Genomic DNA, 22,122 nt, shown 5'->3' on the forward strand with positions numbered 1-22,122 from the left:
ACTCACTGAAAAGCTATGCATGAAAGTTTCCTGTATACTCGGTCCTTCGTAAGGAATATTCATGACCTTAATTTGACAGTTTGTCTGTTCGACCTGTGGTAACTACCCTTCCTTTCCAATTGTCTCATTGCCCAGCAAAAGCTATCTTGTAAACAGGCAATTTTATCTTAAATTATTAGAAAAATTATAAGAGGATTAATTCTGCCACTTCATCTTTCAAAGCAACAAAACCACACTTCTTGTAGTTTTGAACATTCAGGGACTACCTCCTATACAAACTCGCAAAAGCATTTAGAATACACAGCAACCTTGACTTCTCTGTTCCATTACAAAATCTTGTCAAAATCGCAGGCTAGAAAAGAAACAAAATGTTTTCAAACTTAATAATTACATTTCAGTGTCCTTTCACATGACAAAAAAAGTGGGCACTTATTGAAGAGGTATCTGAGAAGGTAATGCTTAGCAAAATGGCTAGTATGCAACACAAATAGTGAGAAGAGGGCCAAAAAAGAAAATAATAAATTTTTTTTCCTCAGACATAATTAGGAAAGCTAACAATGAGAAAACTACATGCTTCAGTCAGATGATAGACCTCCAACACAAACGACTGGCAAGATAATCAATAAAGTTTGAGTCTAAGGTTGGAGATGATTAATGAACCATGATCTAATAGGAACAAGTAGAAGTATTTGCTCCAAAACCCAACTGCAGGTGCACACATAATCCTACATCCAAAGGCACAACAGTTTATGATCTGTGAACATCTGAGGCCAAGAACAAAGTGTTCAACTCAGATCCAGCTTGATGGGCCACAGCACTGGACCTTATGAATACTAAGAAAGGAAGCACAGCTAAAGCCACTGCTGCTGAAGTATATTTATTTCTAACATCTTCTCCCACCTTAAGTACTTTTTAGACATACCTCCATTTCACAAATAAAGTTATGCAGATTTTGTTATACAAAAGCCACAGAAATGGTACAGAAGACATCTTAAAAATAACTGTGACCCCACACACATAGTTTACAGCAATAAAGTTACAGTGAAATGCTCAAAACGTTTACATCCTTGTCAACAAGAATTAAAAAAGTAAATTAATTTTAAGTCTGGCTTTTTGGGAAGACCTTTAAATAGGAGGCTGCCCTTGTTAATAATAATCATCTGGCATTAGACATATCTTAAAATTAAATGTTTCTGAAAAATCTACAAAATAAACTGATATAAAAACCTGGCATTTATAATACGCAATCGTTTAAAACTTCAATATACCATTTTTCAAAGTAAAACTAGTGGGACAGCAGTACATAAAGTCAGATTTTCCAAAGCACTGCTGTGTCTTAACTAAACAACCAATGAGACAACTTTCTCTTCAACAGGAAAAAAAAAAAAAAAAATCAGTCTAAAAACCAATCTGACAATTTTTTTAAAGTGCATTAATTATCTGAACAGTGCGCTGATGCTTTTAACAATCTTAAATACAAAAAATGCAGAGAACCAGTATAATTTTCAAAGTTTACAACAACTACCACCTAGAATTAAATCACTAGTACTTCCTAATTTATAAACCTTTTAGGTTCAGGTATGTATCTTCCTCTATGTACATTCTGTAAAACACAATGTAAATCTGGTCCTGGTTAGTCATTGCTTTTGTAGCTTATAAAAAGTTATGAAAAATTAGAAAATTATGTAAATACATACTATGGGCTTATTTTTTGCCAGCTGAAGTACTGAAAACTCTCTTGGATTTAATGATTCCTTAGACTTTGAAGCACACTCATCCATGAAGAAACCAATTCGAAATTAACAAAATGCAAATCATACTGCATCTTAATTTCAAGTACATTTGGTGACAGGTGTGCTCAGAACTTAATTCTGGAAGATGCACATTATTTTCTGGCACAGTTACTTTTGAAATTTTAATGGATTTGCAAGTGTACTGGCCACATATGAGGCTAAGGAAGAGATTGTGTCCATCTACCATTGGAAAGGAAGAATGATGACTACAAAACCAATGATAGGTAAGTAATAAAGGCTTTAAATTGTAGCCAAAACTACAAGCAACCCACAAGTTTGGAAATGTGTGAACCACGTCTACAAAAACTGCAATGAGGTAAGGAAATCAATACACTGGAGACTGGACAGAGAAAGACTGTACAGACAGTAATGCCTTCATCTTTTTGGGTTCAGGATCAGATATGATGATGTGGTATTAGGACAGTGGGTTTTATTTTTGTCACTTACAGAACTAGAGATCTTTATTTATCTATACATCAAAGAGTCTCTTGCTATGTGTTCCAGTGTAGTATAAAACTTGAAAATACTAGTTGCATATATTTGCTTATTTTTCTAGATTTTTATCTAATTGTCATGTTAAATAAAATACTCAACAGTTAAAGCTTACTTAGAATGTTGTTCAATCTCAAAGCTCTACTTAGCAGCCACATCAGTACTGAAAGACTACCATCTATTCAAGGTGTAGAACAACCACCATGTGGGATATGAGACAACATTAGATAAGGACATTTATGGTGCAGCTTTGGTGTTCAGTTGGTTGCATCATCTCTTCTCAGAGGAATTACTTGAAGTGCTTTGGCTATTCTCTCTCCGATAGCTCGACTACTTGCTGCAATTATTCTTCGAGACATCAAATCAAATGGTCCACCTAGAAAGAAAAGCAAACAAAGCAACCAGTTTATATATGAAGAAAATAAAAAGTAGGTATGAAAATAAGCACTGAAAAAGTTGAATGTAAATTATACATTATTATTTAGGACCACATTTTTCCTCTGGACAAAAATGCATTTAACACAACAGGTATGTTGTATGAGCTGCATTTAAATTCTCTTCAATGCATGTTTACTGTCTTTTTTCACTTTTCCAGGAATCCAGCCAAGGGAGTAAAGGTTGTCTTGTTGCTTAAGAACATACAACCTATTAATGGGTTGGGAACTGTTCAATAGTGGTAGCTTGGAAAGAGGACTGCAAAGAACTTCTTGCCTTCTCATTTCAGCTACATTTTGCCCCCTGTTAGCCACTTAAAAGGACAAAGGAGTATTATGCAGGCCCATGTACCTACCTGTTACATCCAGCAGTACTCCACCAGCTTCAGTAATAATGATTCCAGCTCCTGCCATATCCCAGCAGTGAATCCCCATTTCGTAATAGGCATCAGCTCCGCCTGTAGCCACAAGGCACATGTTCACAGCTGCTGTACCAACAGCTCTAATCCTAAAGGAGACACAAGACGTTGTTTTAACTGAGAAGTTTGCAAAAAAGTTACAGCATCTGTGTACACTGCACAGAGAACACAGGAATGTCATGATGGAGGTGAACTGAACTAGAGCAAGTATGATGAAATGCTGCAGTGAAACATAAAAAAATGGGAATTAAGTGTTGCTTAAGTAGCTTGAAGTGTTTTCAAAATACATTAAATTTCGAGGAATTACACTTACAAATTCTGTTAATCAATTTTTGCTTAAACACATCTTAAATGATTTCTTAAACTAGAACATATTATGAAAGATAATGTCCCACGAAACAGTAACAGTCTATTCTGCTCTTTGAATATCAGAATTCAAGGAGAGTATACACCTTTCAGTGCTGAAAGCAGGTATTTTTTCAGTTTCTTTGGTGATGCTCAGTAAACATCTCTGACTTGCCAAACCTTCTAACGGTAATCACAAAAAATAAATTACACAGCATAAATTTAGTCTGGATAACTTCACCAAATCCTTGTGTCACAAATTCCAGTTTCTTTTGGAAATGTCAATGTACTTAGCAAGTGTGACTTGTTTTTTGTACAAAAAACTCCGGTTATTTCAGTTAACAGTAAACTGTACATTACATTGTAACTGATAGCAGCTAAACTATTGCAAGAAGCAACTTAAATCAACTCCAGTCTCAAACTATTGTATACAAATAAAATGCCTAAGTTGAAATCACAAATGTATTTCCTACTTACATCTTGGCATATATTCTTTAACAACTACTTTCTACTTTTGGAAGTAGAAAAATGTTAAGTGTTAAAACAAGAATTCTGAGAATTTCAGCATAAAACTTGTTAGATCAGAAACATGAATATGGTTGAGTAACGAAAAACTGTCTACTGAAACCAGCTTTATACAAAATGGTTTGTGGAAATGCAGACTTTGGCTTATCTGGAGGAAAAGAAGCATGGAATGCAAACAAAATAAGAGCAGTTTATGACAATTTAAACTACTCAAAATTGTATTGTTTTGAAAGAGGAAAGGGAGCTCTACTTTTGTGTTATAAATATATATGTAAAACAATTTTCATTATTACAAAGTAAAGGAAACTAATAAATGCAATACAGCTTCTGTTAATCTAGTTTTATATAGGGAAAAATAAAGCACAAAATTGTATTTAATTTTTTTAACTAACTACTAAATACAACACTTTGTAGTCCTGCAAGCCCAAACATGCTTTGCTTCTCAACACTGATTGCTAGGGTTCTCTTCTGCATGTCTCAGCTTGAAAAAGTTAAACACAGTTTCTCTGTGGAAGCTACTAGACAGAAACATTTAAATCATATTTCATATTTAATGTCAAATATAATGCAACCAAAGCGCTCTAAAAATTATCATATTTACAATAATAACCTCTGTCAATATATATAAATATATATGAAAATAGGAAGTATCTTACCCATGAATAGGAATACTGAGAAGTCTTTCCATATTAGAAAGAATTATTTTTATAGCCTCTGGATCACGATTTGACCCCAATTCTGTTACCAAAAGGGATTTTGTAATGTCTATAAAAGAAAAAAAACCTTGCTCTTCCAACAGCACAGCTTACATAGTCACAGTAACTAGCAGAGTTTACTTCATTGCTTTCTTACAAGACAGAATAAAAGTGAGGTATCTTAATAAAATATTACATATATCAAACATATAAAAGTCTGTTATTATTTGGAAAAGGTCAGGAAAAATAAAATACAATGAAAGAAGCATGGTCTGCTCCAACTGTGCATATGCACGAATTGATGCCACTACTAAATAAAATTCTATTGCTGTAAAAATTAACACAGTCTTGAGATACTTGAAGAGCTCATTTGAAGCATGGATTTCACTTGATGTAGGGTTGTAAGCACGGAAGAGTGGTACTGACTTATAGGTCACACCTGGGAGAAGATTAATTGTTTGGCGAATTTGTTTCACTCTAAAGAACAATCTCAGAAAGACTGCAGACATACGGGGAATTAAAAACAAAGAAACAAACTAACAAAACCACAATACATGGGAAATAAAATCTTCAACTGCCGAGTCCTGGTTTTGCATAGATCATATCATATGCATCAAAGAGAACATAAAAGGTGTTTCTCAAAACTAAACTGCCCACAGCCAAAGAAAGTCTTGCAAAACAAAAATATGAGCTAAGTAATACCAATACATCCAGGTCCCAAATTTCTCTTGTCTCACTTGCAATCTGGTAATTACCAGAAAGAAGCTACTCAGTTCAGCTTACCTTCTTGGCCCGATACTTGAAGTTTCTGACCATTGCAAAATGCACCTTTTCCTTTTCTGGCAGTATACATCTTGTCTTCTATACAACTATACACAATTCCAAACTCTATCTGCAAGAAAAAGGAAAAATATCTTGAGAGTTTTTTTCCCTTTCTTCTTATTAACTGTTTAATAGGAAATTACAGAACTTAGTTGTAACTAGAAGCAAGCAATTAATTTGGATTTGATTAGATATTAAGTAATAAAAAGTATACCTTTTTGTTTACAACAAAGCCAATTGAAACTGCCACAAATGGAAACCTACAAAACAAAACATTTCACTAATTTATAGTGAGATACTAAGTTTATTTTATTACCATGCTTAATCTCAATAAAGACAGTGTTCAGTTAAATATAATATATATTTCAAAAATAAACTTGCATTATATAAAACATAGTTTTCTGGAATTTGCACAATTTAGCTGAAAACAGAGTCAACAACATTGATTACCATTTGAAACACAAACTTTTCTACCCACCAGAGGCTGCCATTTCTGTAACAGCTGTTCCTATCCTAGGGACTGTTCTTTACAGCTGAAGAATGCAAACAAGCTTTCATGCTACTAACCTTTCTCAGAAGGAATAAGCTGGCCAAACCGTTCTCATAAAAAGAACCAAGTTACCTCCTACCACCCCCACCTTCTCCACCAAAGCTATGACAAAGACAGATACTGAAGAATGCAGGAAGAGTGAAGATAGTAGGACCATCCAAGACATGGTGGATTGCATCTCAGTCTAGTTTGAAACAATCAACCAATTATTTATTAATTTATTTTTTAATTCTCAGACATTTGCTTTTATTCTTTCTGCAAAAAATACCATATTTAAGCCTGTAGATTCAGCAGAACGGGTTATTTTCTTACAACTTCCTGAATATGTTATTTAGCATGATTCAAAAGGTGTCTAAAAGCCATTATGCACAAAGCAACAGTCGCTTCAAAACTGAAATCGAACAGACTCAGAAAAGCTCACAGGGGCCAAAATTTGTCACATTTAAAAGAGGCTGTCAGCATTACTATACAAGTCCCCTCCTCATCTTGTTGCGAAATATCACTGATAGCTACTGGTGATATCCTGCTTTCCTTCATAGTTGGGGCTCCTAGATGTCAATGGATTTGAAATTTCTTCGAAATCAGCACCTGGAGCTGTTATTCCTTTCCTAAAGTTGAGTTGCTTCAACTTCTTATTCTGAATCCTGTTCCTGTAGAAATCTGCCAATCTATCTTTGGAATCCATGCCAGAAGCTGCTGACCCCTGCCATATAATACAGGCCTTATATGGAACTGATGTAGGTAACAGAGCAAGACTGTCACAATACTCACAGGAACATTAAAATGCTTGCAAAAACTGCCCAATGGCTCTCAATATGCAGTAATTGTAACTATGAACAAGTTCATAGTATCTCTTTTAAAGCAGTTTAAAAATTAAAAACAACCTTACATGCACGGAACTGGAGAAATAAAAAGGGTAATCAGTTGAGATTGCATTAAAAAAAAAAGAAAAAGAAAGGTGGACCTGTGTACAAAGTTGGTAGTTCCATCAATAGGGTCTATAATCCATGTGGGGTTATCTGTCAGAATGCTGCCCTCTCCAGCTGCAACAGATTCTTCTCCAATAAAGCTACAGTTGAAACACATTTAAAAGACAGAAATTGTTTAAAATATCTGAATTACAACATTGTCCTTGACATTGAAATTCTTAAAAGTGAGATGAAGCTTTGAGTACCACCAGTGATCATATGCAAAAAGCTGAGAAATACATTATTTATCCGGAAAGCACCAACCATATCTGATCAAGCTTGCATGAATATTTATAATGTCAAGGATAAGCACAATATGCTGGGAAAATAATTTTATGTTTAAACTCAGAAGTAATACCAGAATTTAGCATTCAGAATATTGATGTTTTCATCATTTTTTTTTCCAGTAACATCATCAAATTTTCTTCAAAATACCTATAGCTATTTACACCTTTCAGCTTATTTGCGTTATACAACATTACTTTGTAGCTTGTGTTTTCAGTGAAGATTTTGTGGTCTTATGTACCTGGTTAGAACACTGCAGCCACTGTTGAATTTCAAGACTGATTTCAACCCAGATATGACAGAAAGTTGTTAATCTCAAAACTTTAGTTTTACAAGCGTGACAAAGGGATGAAATTCAAACCAGAGCTCCTGAAGAAGATGGATAAGTGTATGCTCAGCCACAGTACTAAACTCCAGGGACACAGAAGTAACAGTGCCACAGCACCCCAAATTTCACAAGTTTTGCTACTCATGAATGCGTTTTAAACTGCAAAATTATTAGAATGACTTAAGTGGGTGGAATTCTCTTTGAGGCCTTTTGCAGGTTGTCACAATTTATCACAAATTACTCAACCTATGAAAAATCTGCAGCACACTTTACTTCAAAAACATGTAAAATAACTGCTGAGGGGAAACAAATGAAGTCCCTTTAATATTGATTGGGAGTTTTATGATTAACTACAGAAGTGAAGATGACTAATCAGAAAGAAACAGCATGTTTCCAAAAAGCAGCAGACCTTCAGAAAAATGAGACTCAGTACAGGTGGATGAGTAATTCACTAGGAGAAGTTCAGCATCATTATGTCTACTGCAACATTGGTTACTTAAAATAAAAAGAAGCTAAAATAGACTAAAATGCTTATCAATGTCACAGAAACTGTTATTTCAAGGTCATTCCATAAGCCTTATGCATATACCAATTTGGTTACTGAACTTTTGCACCACCTCAGTTGTTCCAGTTCTACACAGATTTCTTACATTTCACATATACAGCTACAATAACAAAATCTCCGCAAAAATGAAAGAAAAAGATAGCAAACTGACTTTAAGGAAACTGTATTAAATTTGAGCCATTATGTCAAAATGCTAAAGACAGACCTATGTAAGCAAAATACATATAGATCACACTTCAAGAATACATTTTTCATAAGGTGGGCGACAGTGGTATAGAGAGGGGCAGGAGAAAGAAAAAAAGGTGAAAGGCAATTAAGAAAACCAGTATTTTGTATGACAGTCCTTCTGTTATGCAAAGCAAGAAGATCCTGTCTTCTTTTAAGGATGCTTTATGTTGTAAAACTGTATGAGATTTGCAAAAGGCACGCTCAGTTCCACAGGACCCATCCAACACAGACAGCAAAGGAACACTAGTCTCAAAAGCAGACAAGAAATTTGTGTTCCAGGTCTCCTGGGGCCATCTTTGATCTTCCACCACAATAACCAAGAAGTTTCTTACAGTTGGCTCAACTGCAAGTGACTTTCAGCCTAAGTTTTGTCTCATGTCAGTAGTCCTGGGGACGCCTTGTTTTGTTGCTAGAGCCCTGGGCAAAACTTCAACCCACTTCTACTCTAAAATACTTAATTTATTGAAGGAGAATGCCTCAACTTTCCAGCATGCCACTTGTAATAAAACTTTTCCAAGTAAAATCATAAACTTTTCAATTTTCTTCTGTCAAAAGTATACTGGTAACAAGCCATACCTGTGAGAAGGATACTTCTCTTTTATCAAAGAAATAATGAAGTTTTCTACTTTTTGATCAGTTTCCGTCACTAGATCTACAGGTGAACTTTTAGTCATAAAAGATCTTTCTTCTTTGAGCGCTCCACAGATTATCTGTTACAACAAAAACAAATAGAAAAAAAAATCTTTCACTGTTAACATTACGGAAAATATTAAGTTTTCCAGAAGAACTTGAGTATAATTTTTACAATCATTTTCCATACTGCACACACAAAACACAAGCAGTGACATAAACTGGATTTAAATGCAGGAGCTGGGATTTGCATCTCTAGTCCCTACTCAGTACAAAGTTTTATATGGCTTTAAATCTAAGTAAAAAAGGAAGATCTCCAGGTAGATGAAACTAGGGTCCATTTTGTAAGAACAAGTTTTAGATTTACAAATTTAAATAACAGAGTTGAATAAAACACCTAAGACTGAGCTCAAGTCAGCTATTTTTAGCCACACCCTGTATTTATGATCTTAAAACTATCAGTATCAGCTTAAGCAAGAATTCAGGCTTCACAACCCACAGAATTATTTTGCTGTAGCTCAAAAAGATTTTCTGAGGAAAGACTTTAATGAGGTTGTTGCAGAGACAATGTTCCAGATTCTGTAGCTCCAGGGGACAGAATTAGTACATGTGCCATCTTGTCTGGCCGCCACAGCCTTCAAGTCTACTAAGCAAAACTACTAAGAACCAAAACATTTCGTAACCACTCGTGCTGAGGCTTTGTCAAGATGTACACACTTTTTCTTGTTCTAGGCCATTTTAGATCACAAATGGCAAAGTATCATCACGGTAAGGGATGGCTCTTATTTACAGAAGCAAAGCAGTCTTCACTTAGAGGAACAATCACAGAATGGTTGGGGTTGGAAGGAGCTTTAAACACCATCTAGTTCCAACCCTCCTGCCATGGGCAGGGACACCTTCCACTAGACCAGACTTAAGAGTTCCAGCTGACCCGGCCTCAGACACTTCCAAGGATGGAGAGAACACAACACAGCATTGTGTGCCATCAACAAGCCACTGTATAAAGCTGATTGAGGCGTTCACAAGAACGACTGTCACCAGCTTTCAGGTTGGAAAAATATTAAGGCAGACAGGAGTAGTTTAAGGGTGAAAATCGAGATGCTCTTTGTTTACAGTTCTGAATTTTATTTTTTAAATCAAACTCAAGGAATAAGTGACTCCTTAGGCTTTAATCGGACTCCAGGTCGAGGAAAAGCACAAAGTTGTTTTGTTAAGTTAACCAAGCTGCAAACATAGAAGACACTCTAATCTTGCACTTGAACATCACAAACTATAATGCCCATTTAGGTTTTTGACAAACACTCTTCAAAAGAAATTCCAACATCAACCTCCTTCAAAAGTCATACACATATTAGACTCAATAAATCACGTTATCATTTATGAAGAGCTTATACATACCTCCCCAGCTTTCCTTGCTAAACCAACTGCATAATCCATACATTCTTGCCAGGGATCTGCCATCTTTCCCGAGATAAAGAGCCTAGCAAAAGGAGAGATTAATGCAAAAAATTAGTGTGGCTTGTTTTCTTTCTTTAATTTCTTTTTTTTTACCAATTCGAAGTCTTTTTGCTTCACCTCGTTCAAGCGCTGCTCAAATGAGGAAATAGGCTGAGCGCACGCCCCGCCCCGTGGCTGCAGGACGCGTCCCGGGCGCTGCAGGACGCGCAGGCCCCTGGCGGCGCCCGAAATGGCGGCTGCGGCGCGCGCCGCCCTCACCGCTCCGCTCCCGCCCAGGCGCACGCGCCGCGGGCCCGCCTCCTCCGCCGCCGCCGCTCGGTGGCGGCCGCGCCTGCGTGTGAGGGAGCCCAGGGCCGGGCGCGGCCGCCTCGGCGCCGGCTCTGCCAAAATGTGCAGGGGAAGTGTTGAAATTAGACTTTGATGTCGACTCGTTGTTAATAATTGGACGTGGCGGGGCGGAGATACCGTAAATGCTCTCCCATGGAGCATGCGATTGAAGTTTACCATAGAATTGAAAAGATGGTTTGGGTGGGAGGGAACTTTGAAGATCGTAAGCAACGCCTCTGTCGTGGCTGGGGTCACCTTCCCCTAGACCGGGTTGTTCAGAACCCCATCCAACTGGGCCTTGCTCCCTTTCAGAGGTGGGACATCCACATCATCCCTGGGAAACCTGTGCCAGTGCCTCAGAACCATCACGGAGAGCAGGTTCACTGAGGTCGACGATTTTTGAAAACGATTTGCAGTGCAACTGATGCAATCAATATTAATTAAAATTATAGAGGAGAAAAACGTTCCAAGCCTGACTGATACAAGTTTATTTTTTTTTTTTTTCCTGTGGTCTTTTGAGCCTACTGTCTCTCATCAAAACATTCAGGGCTTGTTTTGTCCTTACAAATTGCAAGCGATGTAACTGACTGTCCTATGTAAAATGGTGATCTGGCTAAACAGGGCAAGGGTTGCAACTTGCTTTACACTTAATCATAAAACGCCTACTACACCAAAAGAAGCAGTCTTACCCCATTGCCCCCATGCCAACCCAAGGCAGAGCTAGGCCAAAGGGGGTTAGTTTTGTCCTTTCTTCATCACTGAAGATACAGTTTCCACTCACTGAATCTGTTGTGTGGGGCAAGTCACTGTGCAATTCCACATTTCCTTTCCATCTCATAAACAGGAATAAGCCTGCTTTGTTAAGGATTTAGAGTCATTAAAGAACTACAGAGGTGTTAAGTTGTGTTTTTGTTGATTATTTTGTAAATAATTCTTTACAAGGTTATACCAAAAGCACACAGTCCTTTGGCTCAGATTTGGTTTTTGTTGAGGCAAGCAGCTGGACATGACTCAGTACAACCTATATAGGACTACACGAGTGTTATGAAAAATGGCCTTTTTTACATCATTATTTTATACTTAACATTGCAGCAAGGGTCTTACAGGAGATTTCAAATTCTGTATTCACCCTAAAATCAGCAGAAGTAAAACAGGAATGCCTGAAGTTCTCTCCTAAAAAGTATAACAATTTTCCTAATCCAAACCACAATTTCTATTACAGCTGAAATGAAATTTTGTCTTTTATGTACAAGGCTACTAGGTAGAGAACTAAGCTGCAAGGTGTATTGTTATGTGTCACCTGATAAACTGAATGAACAAACATGATTTATTGATAGAAAGTCTGCAAACCAGACTGATCACACTCCAGGGTGCATACTTTTCTAAGAAAGACACAGAAATAGAATTTGGTGCAAATAAAAGTATGAGAGATTACTGCCTGCTTTCTTAGTGTGATATATTATTTCTTGTTTACTACAGCATTGCCTAGCCAATCTAACAGATGAAGAATCCACTCACAATCAACTCTTGGTGTTAATACAACCCTTTCCAAAATGTTGTATATATTACAAAAACATGCCAGGCAACCTTGTAGCAGAGTTTGAACTGGAACAAGGCCAGGAGCTGCTACCACAGTATCTCATAAAATGTTAGTAAGTCCTTGACCTTGTGCTTTCTCTAAAATTACAGCTAGAACAACTAAAATGCTTGTATTCACCTATTTTTGCAATTTGGCTAAAAGCACTGTTTATTGTAAAAATCACAAAGCATTTCTTTTGATAAATTCCTCTTCTTGCTTGCATAACTTCTAGATGCAAAAAAAAAAAAAAAAAAAAAAAAAAAGTAAAGTTTGATTTAGTAACTTTCAAGTGAAACAGCTCAGCACCTTCTAAGCACAGGCCAGTAAAATTAACAGTGGATTCAAATGTGAACTACCTCCTCCAGTCTTTTGTTTTTTGTTTTTTTTTCCAAATGAAACTGTTGAACTTTCTGTATGAAAATGTGCTAAGATCATGTTTTAAAAACAAAAACAAAAAGCTAAGTAATGATATGTTGGAATCTAAACAGATGAAATGGGAGCAATGCTAGCCTATGCAAGATCCTAAAGGTCTGGGAAAGTTTCTGCTTTTGTTCCTAGCACCATTGATTAGGGTGGAGTTTTCACCTCTTCTCAATTATCTGTCAGACTAATTTGATTTTGCTACTCAGTTTCTGAAAACTACCTGGAATGAGCTTCTGTGTACAATCCTAGACACATTCCTGGAATAAGATGATAGTGAGAACTTTTTGGAGTCTTACCAACTGTGACTTGCCATGTTTGTACTGTCATTTACACGCTGATAGCCCTTAGCCATTACTGGCGATTGATGAAAGCAACCACCCTGGTAAAACCTTTGAGGTCTCCCCAAATATTTAATTCCTGCATCCCAAATCTATCTTCTCTTTATCCACAAAAAAAATGTTGTTTCAATTATTTTGCCTGCAACTGCTAAGGCAGAAAAATCAGGGGCAGGAAGAAGGGTGTAAGTAGAGAACAAAGATTTTCTGCTAAAAAGAAATGACCCTGTTGCACAGCAGCATTTTTTCACTTGCTTTTGTAGCAACAGTGCGGGGAACAAGTTCTGTTTAGGGCTTTTCTCAACTCACTGGTTCCACAATGCTGGTAGGCCTCTAACTGCATATTCTGTACCACAGCAGCCTAAGATAAAAAGAAAGATGAATAGACAATTGCAGATGAAAAGGAGGAAGATAAAAAACAGGGTAAAAGGGAACTGTTCCTCTTGTCCTGGAAAGCAAGATAACAACTGGAGACAGGCAAGGGAAAGCAGAAAAATGCTCCTGTACTTTCCTCTACTTTTTTCTTTTTGGAAATCTGACAAAGATTTCCAAAATATCCAGCTACTGAAAACCCTTTCCTTCATGGGAACCAAAACCACTTTCCTTTATGTGACATCCACACTATATCCAGTAAAGTGATTTATTCATACCTAAGTAATGTTAAAACTACAGTAAAGAGTACTGTAAAACAAAGTAAGTGACAGGCTTACCAAGATCCTTTATCCTCACCTACTCACAGAATGAGATTTACAATCAGGAGTAAATGAAGTTTTTTAAATTCACTTCACCTGAGTGAATTTACTTTTGCTCCCTAAAGCTTTCTTTCTAAATGTCATTACAAGAATAAAATGTGGACCCAGTGTATGGACAGTGCTGGTTTCCAAATGCAATCAAATCTGTTCGTGTAGATGTAGAAAAGATGCTGCAATAGCGTAGTATGTTTCTGTCCTTCAGAAAACTGTCATACTGCAAGTTCACATTTTCAGTATTTATTAAGATGTATTGTCCCACCACTTACACAAAAATAAATACTGAATTTAAGAAAACATTCTTGATATTATACAGCTCAATACAGCAAGAATTCTAGAATGTGAAATTTCTGTAATATTAGTTATTATAACTTTCCTTTCAGGAAATAGCTCTTCTGTCAGTCAAGCAACTGAGAAACTTATGGGAATTGTGTCTTTACAATGGAAGATAGATTCTGGCATACCAGTGATTTTAAAAGAAAACTGGACTTGCTTTAATACCATGCTTCCAAAAAATACTGGATTTTTTTTGTTTGTGAAAATTTATTGACTAACTTAAGTAGGACTCTGTATCTTCTATAAACAGAACATCATTATCAAGATACTCTAGAATTATATTCCCTCCATTGTACAGTGGATAGTCTTTATCAGATAGCCATGTTTCCAGTGTGTGCTCAAATGGCAAGGCTTCTCCAGAGGCAGTATGGCATAATCTCAGTTTCTGTAAGACAAATAGCACAGAAATTAACATCAAGAGTTGCCTATCCAAGATGAAAGAAGTGGGGTGGGAGAGGCACAAAAGGCAAAAGAAAAACTGAGCCCAAAATGCAACAATCTAGAAAATATTTGTTATTGTTGACTTACCTGAGATGTTGATTTGTTGTTGTCATTTTTAAGACTTGCTAAGGAAGCTGCAAAATCTACTACTTTGCCAATACTCCACTTACTGCAAAAGAACATGGGTTTGCTTTTCTCTTTGCTCCCTTTTGGTAAAAATACTTGAAAGTAAATTCTTTCTGTCTAGAAAAACATGAAATACAAAACAAAAAATTACCCACAGAAGAAACACATAATTCCAGTCATATACATCCAGTAAGTTTTTGTAAGTAAAACTTAAAACTTTTTTAAGTTTTTCAGTAAAAAACTTAAAACTTCAGACCCAAAATTACCAACGGAAATTTGTTTTATTTTTACTGCAAAATATAAATTACCAAGATCATCAAATCAAATCGTCTCCAGCTGCAGGAGGAGAGGATAGGACAGACAGTAAGTTCTTAAAGGTGGAGAGAACATCTTTTCCCACCAGTCCTACAGCACACTGTTATATATATACAGACATGAAAAGGTATCCGCCCTCATGAGAAAAAGGTGCGTTTGAATAAGCAGTATTTGTTTTTGGCAGCAGTATAGTGTCTCAAATTGGAATGCAGAAGCAGTTAGAGCAGTTCACTGTACTAGAAATGCTTGCTTCACAAACCAGCTTTCATTCATGACCAGATAATCCTTCATCCTCTACTGTATCCTCCTTTTATGTACTAAACACTCTTTCTACTAGACTGAAAGATTTGTTTAAGAAATGTGAAGAGTAATCTATGAGGGAGAGATTCTGAATGGGATTGGGGTAAAATATAACAAGGATGACTGCTATATATTCATCATTTAGGATCATCCCTGCTGAGTCAAAGTCAGAAACAAGACAAGACAGAAGTCTTCTTTTTAAAGGATTTATTTATGTGTTCCCTCGAACATATGGAACTATCTCAGCCATGTTCATAGAACTGGCTCTGAATTTCAACCTGTACGTTTTCCTTGAAATTTGAGTGTTCTCCACACAGAAGAAAAGAGAAAAATGTCCTGGAGCTATCCCTCTGAAACATCAGAAAATATTAGTAACTGGAGTATAACTGGAGTAAATGGAGCAGTGGTTTCTTACTCAATTTTTATGGTAAAATTTGAACTCCTTTTTTTGTCTTCCTGCATCCCCCAAAACCAGCAAATGCAACCGGGAAACCTGAATACATTCAATATGGATATTCTGTGAGCTGCATTCAGGGGAACACCTACTGAGCCATTAAAACAATTGATGAAGAAACAATGCCAGGGCCTCACAAAGAAGGTCACCTTTTCAGGGTACCAAGTGGATTGTGAGCAGGAAATAAGCCCCCTGGTCCACTTGGCAATTATGTTAATTATGTTGGACTTCTCCCTTGAACACCTGAAGGGTGGTGTTACACCCTTACTGGAGATAAAATAAGGAAAGCTTAGGGAAAGCTTTTGCTTGTGGTAAAGCTGATATTCATACCACTCTGGCAGGATTTAATCAACAGATTGCTGACACTCCCATGCCCTCTGCTGTGCAATCTGACAATGGCATTCATTAAAAAGAAAAAAAATCCAGGAATGGTAGGATGATGATGGAGTTGCCTGGGTGTCCCCCCTGTCCTCAAAGTCAAGAAGTGGAATGTCCACTGAAATGGGCTCCAGGGCAAAGTTTCCTTATGGGAAAATGGGGTAAAAGCTCTACTTAAAAGCTGTTTGATGTTTAAAATAACCAGTAGACACCCACCAGATGCCCAGTGGAAAAAACTCATTCTCCTGCTCTCCAACCAGTAAAATGAACCCCCTACCATCAGTCCTTCTCTTTCTTCAGGGTGACAATGTTCTTATTAACTACCCTTATGAAGTTTAAATACCTGTCTGTCCCTTTACTAACTCCCAAAGTAAAGGACACATAAAAAACTGTTTCTAAATGCGGACTCTGTTTACCTTCACTGAGGTTTGGATAATTCCCAAGAATGAATAATTCCTTATCATTTTTATAATTTATCATTATCACTCAGGAAATGAGTGAAACTTGGACAGATTTTTTGGCCTGAGCAAACCTGGAGTATGCCCAAGGAATCATTACTTTTACCTTTGTAGAAAACTCAGCTGTAAAAAGATGATCACAACACCCACTGTATTGTACTGACCTTTACCTATACCTCCTTCCTCCCTGTTTCATGAATGGGATGATAATCGTGTCATTCAGTTTATGAAAATAATTTCTCAATGCGTTTTTTACATATACAAATGGAGTTGTATATACAACACTCTCAATCTTCAGATGCTAATTCTGGGTGAGTAGCTGAATCTGCACCTGAAACATCTTGGTACCAATCTGAATTGGCATACTCATCCCTTTACACTCTCAAGATTAGCAAACTCAAACTTTTAAGGCACATTCGTACGATAAGACTACATTGTCCACTGCAATGCCCCAACATATGAATTCAGTCTAGATGGGAAAACCAAGCAGTTTTATGTTTCAGGTCTAGATGATCGTAAATATTGATATTGCTAGCCAAGTATTAAGATTTGACACTATCTGCAAACGTCCAGGTGCTAAGAAACCACAAGCTAAGATGTGCTATAAAATTCTGAGCTGCACTACTTACAAAATTGTGTGACAGTGATTGTAGAAATCCTGTTCTAGTCTAATAATAAAATTCTATGCTCTGCTGATCATCAAATTCTGCTAGAATGATAAGCTTTATTAAATCTTAGTAATGTCATCTTTCTGCCAAAAATCCCCAAAAGACCCTGTTTGTCCCTGCAGGGCTATGTAACAGCCATGTGGCAGGCAAATACATTTCTGCTATAAAATAACAGAACTTGACTCCACTGCTCCAAACCCCACAAAGACATAACGGACATAAGACTAGTGAGACTGCTTTTGGGTACCAGGCTGAAATATACATTTAAGGGATTGTGGTCTTGAAAAATTAAATCCAAAACCAAGCTGAGGGAACTCAATGAAGATCAAGCAATTTAGAAAACTTTCCAGTTCCTTTCAGAATTCAATTATTGAAAACAAACATCACTGACCTGAGGCAAGGACTTGTCCCCACATGCGTGCATTTTCAGTTTCATTAATGCCACTTTTGCTGCCGTCTCACTGTTTTTTGCTCCTTTACGTTTTTTGCTTTTCACTTCATCACTTTTTTTAGAATCTGAGAAAAATATTATTCCTGTTAGTGTGAACATTCTTACAGTTTCCTGACCATATTATATGACATACACCCACTTAGTCTATTGGGTCTCACTGTATTGCCAAGGATCCCATCCCCTTTTGTGTCTGTTCATATTCTCCCAAAGTCATACATCAGAATTTTTAGTTCTAGCAGAATTCCTTTACATTGAAAAGTAGATTAACATTATCACCACGTAAACACAAGCTGCAAAAGCCAAATAGATACAAATTCTTAAGTTTCTACACCTATGGCCATTACAGTGTTCATATGGCAACAATTTCAGGTCCTCCGTTCTACACATAACCCCACTGTCCAGCTGGGCAGTGCTGTTTATTCTCTTTCCCATCCTAAAGCTTGTTCAAAACCTGCAAAACATTACATGGTAGAATCACTTTTCTGTCTATCTTGAATGTGTAGGTGTGATCCCAGCAGACTGACATGCGCATCCAACACAATTGCATTATTTGCACATGAATTAATATATAAATAATAATGGCTAAGTACAATTCATTATGTTATAGTACTTGTAGAATGACAACAAGACAATAATTCTGAAAGAAGCCTGCTTCCTATTTATTCTTTAGAGATTCTCCTTGTACTGTTGTTTTGGTTCAGTTTAGATGAACAGTATTAAATGCTGACATGTAAGTTAAGGGCTATTTAACCAAGGAACTCCTATCATTTCCTCTCATTTGGTCAAACCTGACCCCTCAAAGGAGGCCAGAAGCTCAAATAGGGTTCTGAAAAAGATATAAGAAAAAGAATATATATCCCTCTGTACTTGCCTATAATATCTTGAACAAGTTGCTGGGTGGCAGCCATTCGGGGTTTCGGCATGTCCAGCTTCTCACATTCATGGTCTGATTGATGACGATGCCTGTAAACAACAAAGTAAAACTTATATTGACTTTTCCATACATCAGTGAATGAATATTGATGTTTAAACACTCTGTTCCACTCACCTGAGACAAAAATGCTTTTCACAATAAGGACATAACACTGGCAAAAGCTCCTTTCCATTGCAGTCCTTGTATGAGCATGGGTAAGATCTGTGCTGATCGGGTTTCACAGAACTGTTTCTCACATTCACCTAGGAGTAAGTACAAAATATTTTGTGTAAATCAACAGATACCACAGATATAAGTTGCAATCCCAGGTTCCCCAAAGATCTGACCTAGCTCTCCATTCTATGGGCAAACCTGGTCTGGCTATTCCCTCCTGCTTTTGCCCTGGTTATGTTTAGCTCAGAGGCAGAAAAAGAACCGTCATCCTACTCAGTCAATTTACTTCCGAGAGGAAGAAAAAGAGTAGATTCATTTTCTTTAAGCTTTTCACATTCTCAGTTAAATAATTCATACTTATATACCATATGCATTCATCTAGTCTGAAAACACACAGCTAAGTTGCATGGAATTTTAATTTAAGGCTGTCATATATTATTAAATTACCTCAGGACACCCATGAGCATCTCGGCTCCTGTGCTGAAGGCTTTATGGAAAAAGAAGAAAATATCACACTGTTATCAACATTCCAGGAAAAAAAAAAAACCTGCATGTGAAAACATTTAAGTGTTTAAAGAGTAATCTGACAAGTTTTATCATGGGAAAACTTCAATTAGATAATGAATCTTCTCCAAAGTTTGTTCTATCCCCATGCATTTCACTTCTTGAATGGATAGATCATATTCTTTCTCAGCATGTAAAACATTTAGCTTTTGGAACTTATTCGTCAAGGTAAACAAACAATTTCAAGAGAATGAAGACACTAGCATGCTTAAAAGTTCAGTTCAAAGCAACCAGAGTTTTTCTCTTTAAATGGATTTTCAATCACCTTCCAAAATGGCAGAAATCCCTTGAAGGCTTCTCATATGTTAGAAGTGAAATCTGCCCCCAATCTCTGAGTTTCTCTCAGCTACCCTCTGCTAATCCGAAGTGTAAATCAAAGTGCAGGCCCTGATTTCAACCTTGCAAGAAACCCCAAACTTTTTTTCAAGAAAAAAAACATAACCAGCCCCCTCATTTTGTGACAAGGTCACCCATTTAGTTGACACTAGGAGGCCAGCAGATGTGGTGTTCTGCATTTTAGCAAAGCTTTTGACATTGTCTATCAGAGTGTCCTTCTTGACAAAAGGTCCAGCACACAGCTAGACAAATCTGGTGTATGATGGGTGAGCAAGTGGCTGATGATTTGGGCTCAGAGAGCCACAGTAAATGCAATTGCTTCAGTCTGGTGGCAACTGGAGTTCCACAGGGCTCAATTTTAGTACCAATGCTCTTTAATATTTTTATAAATTATCTGGATACATGTTATGGTTGCCAGCCATACTAAACCAGGAAAAGCTGTGAACTCCCTTAAGGGTGGAGAAGTCACACAGAGAGATTCTGGATAGACTAGAGAGCTGGGCAGTCACCAACCATATGAAATTTAATGAGAGCAAGTGCAGGATTCTTCACCTGGGATGAGGAAATCCTGGTGACAGCATACAACATGAGGAAATGGAAAACAGCTGTGTCACAGGAAGTTCAGGTTGAACATCAAGAAAAGTTTCTTAGAGAGGATGGTAGGGCACTAGATTGGGCTCCCCAATGAAGTGGTCATGGCATCAAGTCTGCTGGAGTTCAAGGACTATCTGAATGACACTTAGTTGTATGCTTTAGTTATAGTCCTGTGAGGAATAGGGAGTTGGACTTGTTGACCCTTGTGGGACCCTTTCAACTTGAGATACTCTGTGATTCTATGAACTTACCAAAAGATACCTGAACAGCCATCACATACAAAGGGAAGAAAATCTGAAACAAAGATATTTGTTTTCAGCTAACACAACATGGTTGTTGTTTTGCTAAGTTTCTAGTTTTATTTTCACATTATTAACTTTTGCTTACATCACAGGGTAGGAATCTTTATAAGAATACTTAGCAACTGCATCTACAGTTTAGCTAGAAGTAGCTTTTGTTAACTCCCCTAATTAGTATTACAGAAAAACATATGAGCAGGTAAATAATATACATTCCAGAAGTTGGAATTAGGCTTTAAATTAAAATTTTTTCAACATCAAGCTATGATACTGGAACATTCAGCTAACCATCAAAATTACCAGTTATGTTAAAAATTGAATTTATTGCGAGATCCCTCAGAAAACTATTTACTGACAGTGAACAATTTACATTTTATTTTATGAGTTGCCAACTGGAAGAGATGCTGGCTCTTTGGAAGGGAGAGCATCTCCTCCACTGGATAGTCATAATGATCCTGCCCCTTCTTCACATCATATCATACATACTGACCTTGGGTGATTAAAGTTACACACACTTCCTAAGCCTCTGTACACATCCCCTGCCTACCACATAAATTCTTACAGATAAAATCACTTCACTATCTGCCGAACTCCACCACATCATTAATGGCAGCAAATTTCAGGTCCAGCCCACCCACTACTCTGCTTCTCCATCCTTCAGATTTTATTCTGACAGACCATCACGCAATGGACCGTGCAGCTCAGGTCGCGATCATCTCAATCCCTTCATCTCTGAGTGGTCCCTCAGAAAGCCTTCGGTACAGGCGGTTCTGCTGCTTCTTTCTGAGAGGTTACATCTGCAGTCACACCTCTCCGAGATCACTGAAGGCAACCAAGTGTGAGGAAGGGACAGGCTATTAACCACCCAGTCACACAACCGAGGTGGCAGGCGCTGGCACCGGACTGTGGCAGGGTTGCAGCAGCACAGAGAACTCCCCGAGCTGGGGGGGGGCACTCCTCGCAGCCCCCGCACCGTCCCCGGCCCACCATCCCCGTCTCCGCCGGGACCCGCCGCGCTCCCCCTTACCGAGCTGGCGGCACTCGGGCACCCCACAGTGCTGCCCCACCTCCAGCTCCGCCATGTCCGCGGCACGCAGGAGGCGGGGAAGCGGCGGGGCGGGCGGGGCCGCGCTGCGGAGGGGCCGGCGGGGCCCGCCCCGGGGCGGGCGGGGCAGAGCCTGAGCGCCTGAGCCCGAGCTCACCGCCGCCCCGCGGGCTTGGAGCTGTGGGCAAGGCTGTGGGATCGGCCGCATCTCCGGGCTCAGGAAAACCTGCTCTTAGCAGCCCTTGTCGGTCCAAGCTTCAGACTTCAGCGGGCCCAGAGGCGCGGCTGGTTCTCCTCCTGGCCCGTTTCAGGCAAAAAAA

The 22,122-nt window shown here is 38.0% G+C and overlaps 2 protein-coding genes across 2 annotated transcripts; both read right to left on the minus strand.

Moving 5' to 3' along the window:
- Nucleotides 1-852: 852 nt before the first annotated feature.
- On the minus strand, nt 853-10,810 carry IMPA1 (inositol monophosphatase 1). Its single transcript, XM_058832866.1, has 9 exons — nt 10,655-10,810; nt 10,478-10,559; nt 9,026-9,159; nt 7,040-7,144; nt 5,740-5,785; nt 5,487-5,595; nt 4,665-4,773; nt 3,076-3,227; nt 853-2,661 (listed from the first exon to the last, which is right to left on the minus strand). The coding sequence occupies exons 2-9, from the start codon at nt 10,538-10,540 to the stop codon at nt 2,543-2,545; spliced, it is 837 nt and encodes a 278-aa protein (XP_058688849.1). The 5' UTR covers nt 10,541-10,559; nt 10,655-10,810; the 3' UTR covers nt 853-2,542.
- A 3,132-nt stretch (nt 10,811-13,942) lies between these two features.
- On the minus strand, nt 13,943-21,856 carry ZFAND1 (zinc finger AN1-type containing 1). The gene is made up of 8 exons (XM_058833616.1): nt 21,785-21,856; nt 20,710-20,752; nt 19,412-19,451; nt 18,926-19,053; nt 18,749-18,840; nt 17,818-17,942; nt 14,815-14,970; nt 13,943-14,671 (listed from the first exon to the last, which is right to left on the minus strand). Exons 1-8 carry the CDS (start codon nt 21,837-21,839, stop codon nt 14,501-14,503), a joined length of 810 nt encoding a protein of 269 aa, XP_058689599.1. The 5' UTR covers nt 21,840-21,856; the 3' UTR covers nt 13,943-14,500.
- Nucleotides 21,857-22,122: the final 266 nt, after the last annotated feature.

Source organism: Poecile atricapillus, chromosome 2 (assembly GCF_030490865.1).
Source record: "Poecile atricapillus isolate bPoeAtr1 chromosome 2, bPoeAtr1.hap1, whole genome shotgun sequence".
NCBI classification, from domain to species: Eukaryota; Metazoa; Chordata; class Aves; order Passeriformes; family Paridae; genus Poecile; species Poecile atricapillus.

Bases quoted from the DNA above. Each gene is read 5' to 3' on its own strand.
- ZFAND1 (XM_058833616.1), bottom strand. From the start codon at position 21,839: ATGGCGGAGCTGGAGGTGGGGCAGCACTGTGGGGTGCCCGAGTGCCGC. The intron at 19,452-20,709 runs GTAAGTTCATAG...TTTTCCATAAAG, and splicing joins GGCTGTTCAGGTATCTTTTG to CCTTCAGCACAGGAGCCGAG. The intron at 17,943-18,748 runs GCAAGTACAGAG...TATTTTTCTCAG, and splicing joins ACTTGTTCAAGATATTATAG to ATTCTAAAAAAAGTGATGAA.
- IMPA1 (XM_058832866.1), bottom strand. From the start codon at position 10,540: ATGGCAGATCCCTGGCAAGAATGTATGGATTATGCAGTTGGTTTAGCA. The intron at 9,160-10,477 runs GTATGTATAAGC...TTGTTGTAACAG, and splicing joins TAGCAAGGAAAGCTGGGGAG to ATAATCTGTGGAGCGCTCAA. The intron at 7,145-9,025 runs GTATGGCTTGTT...TTTCAACTGTAG, and splicing joins GAGAAGTATCCTTCTCACAG to CTTTATTGGAGAAGAATCTG.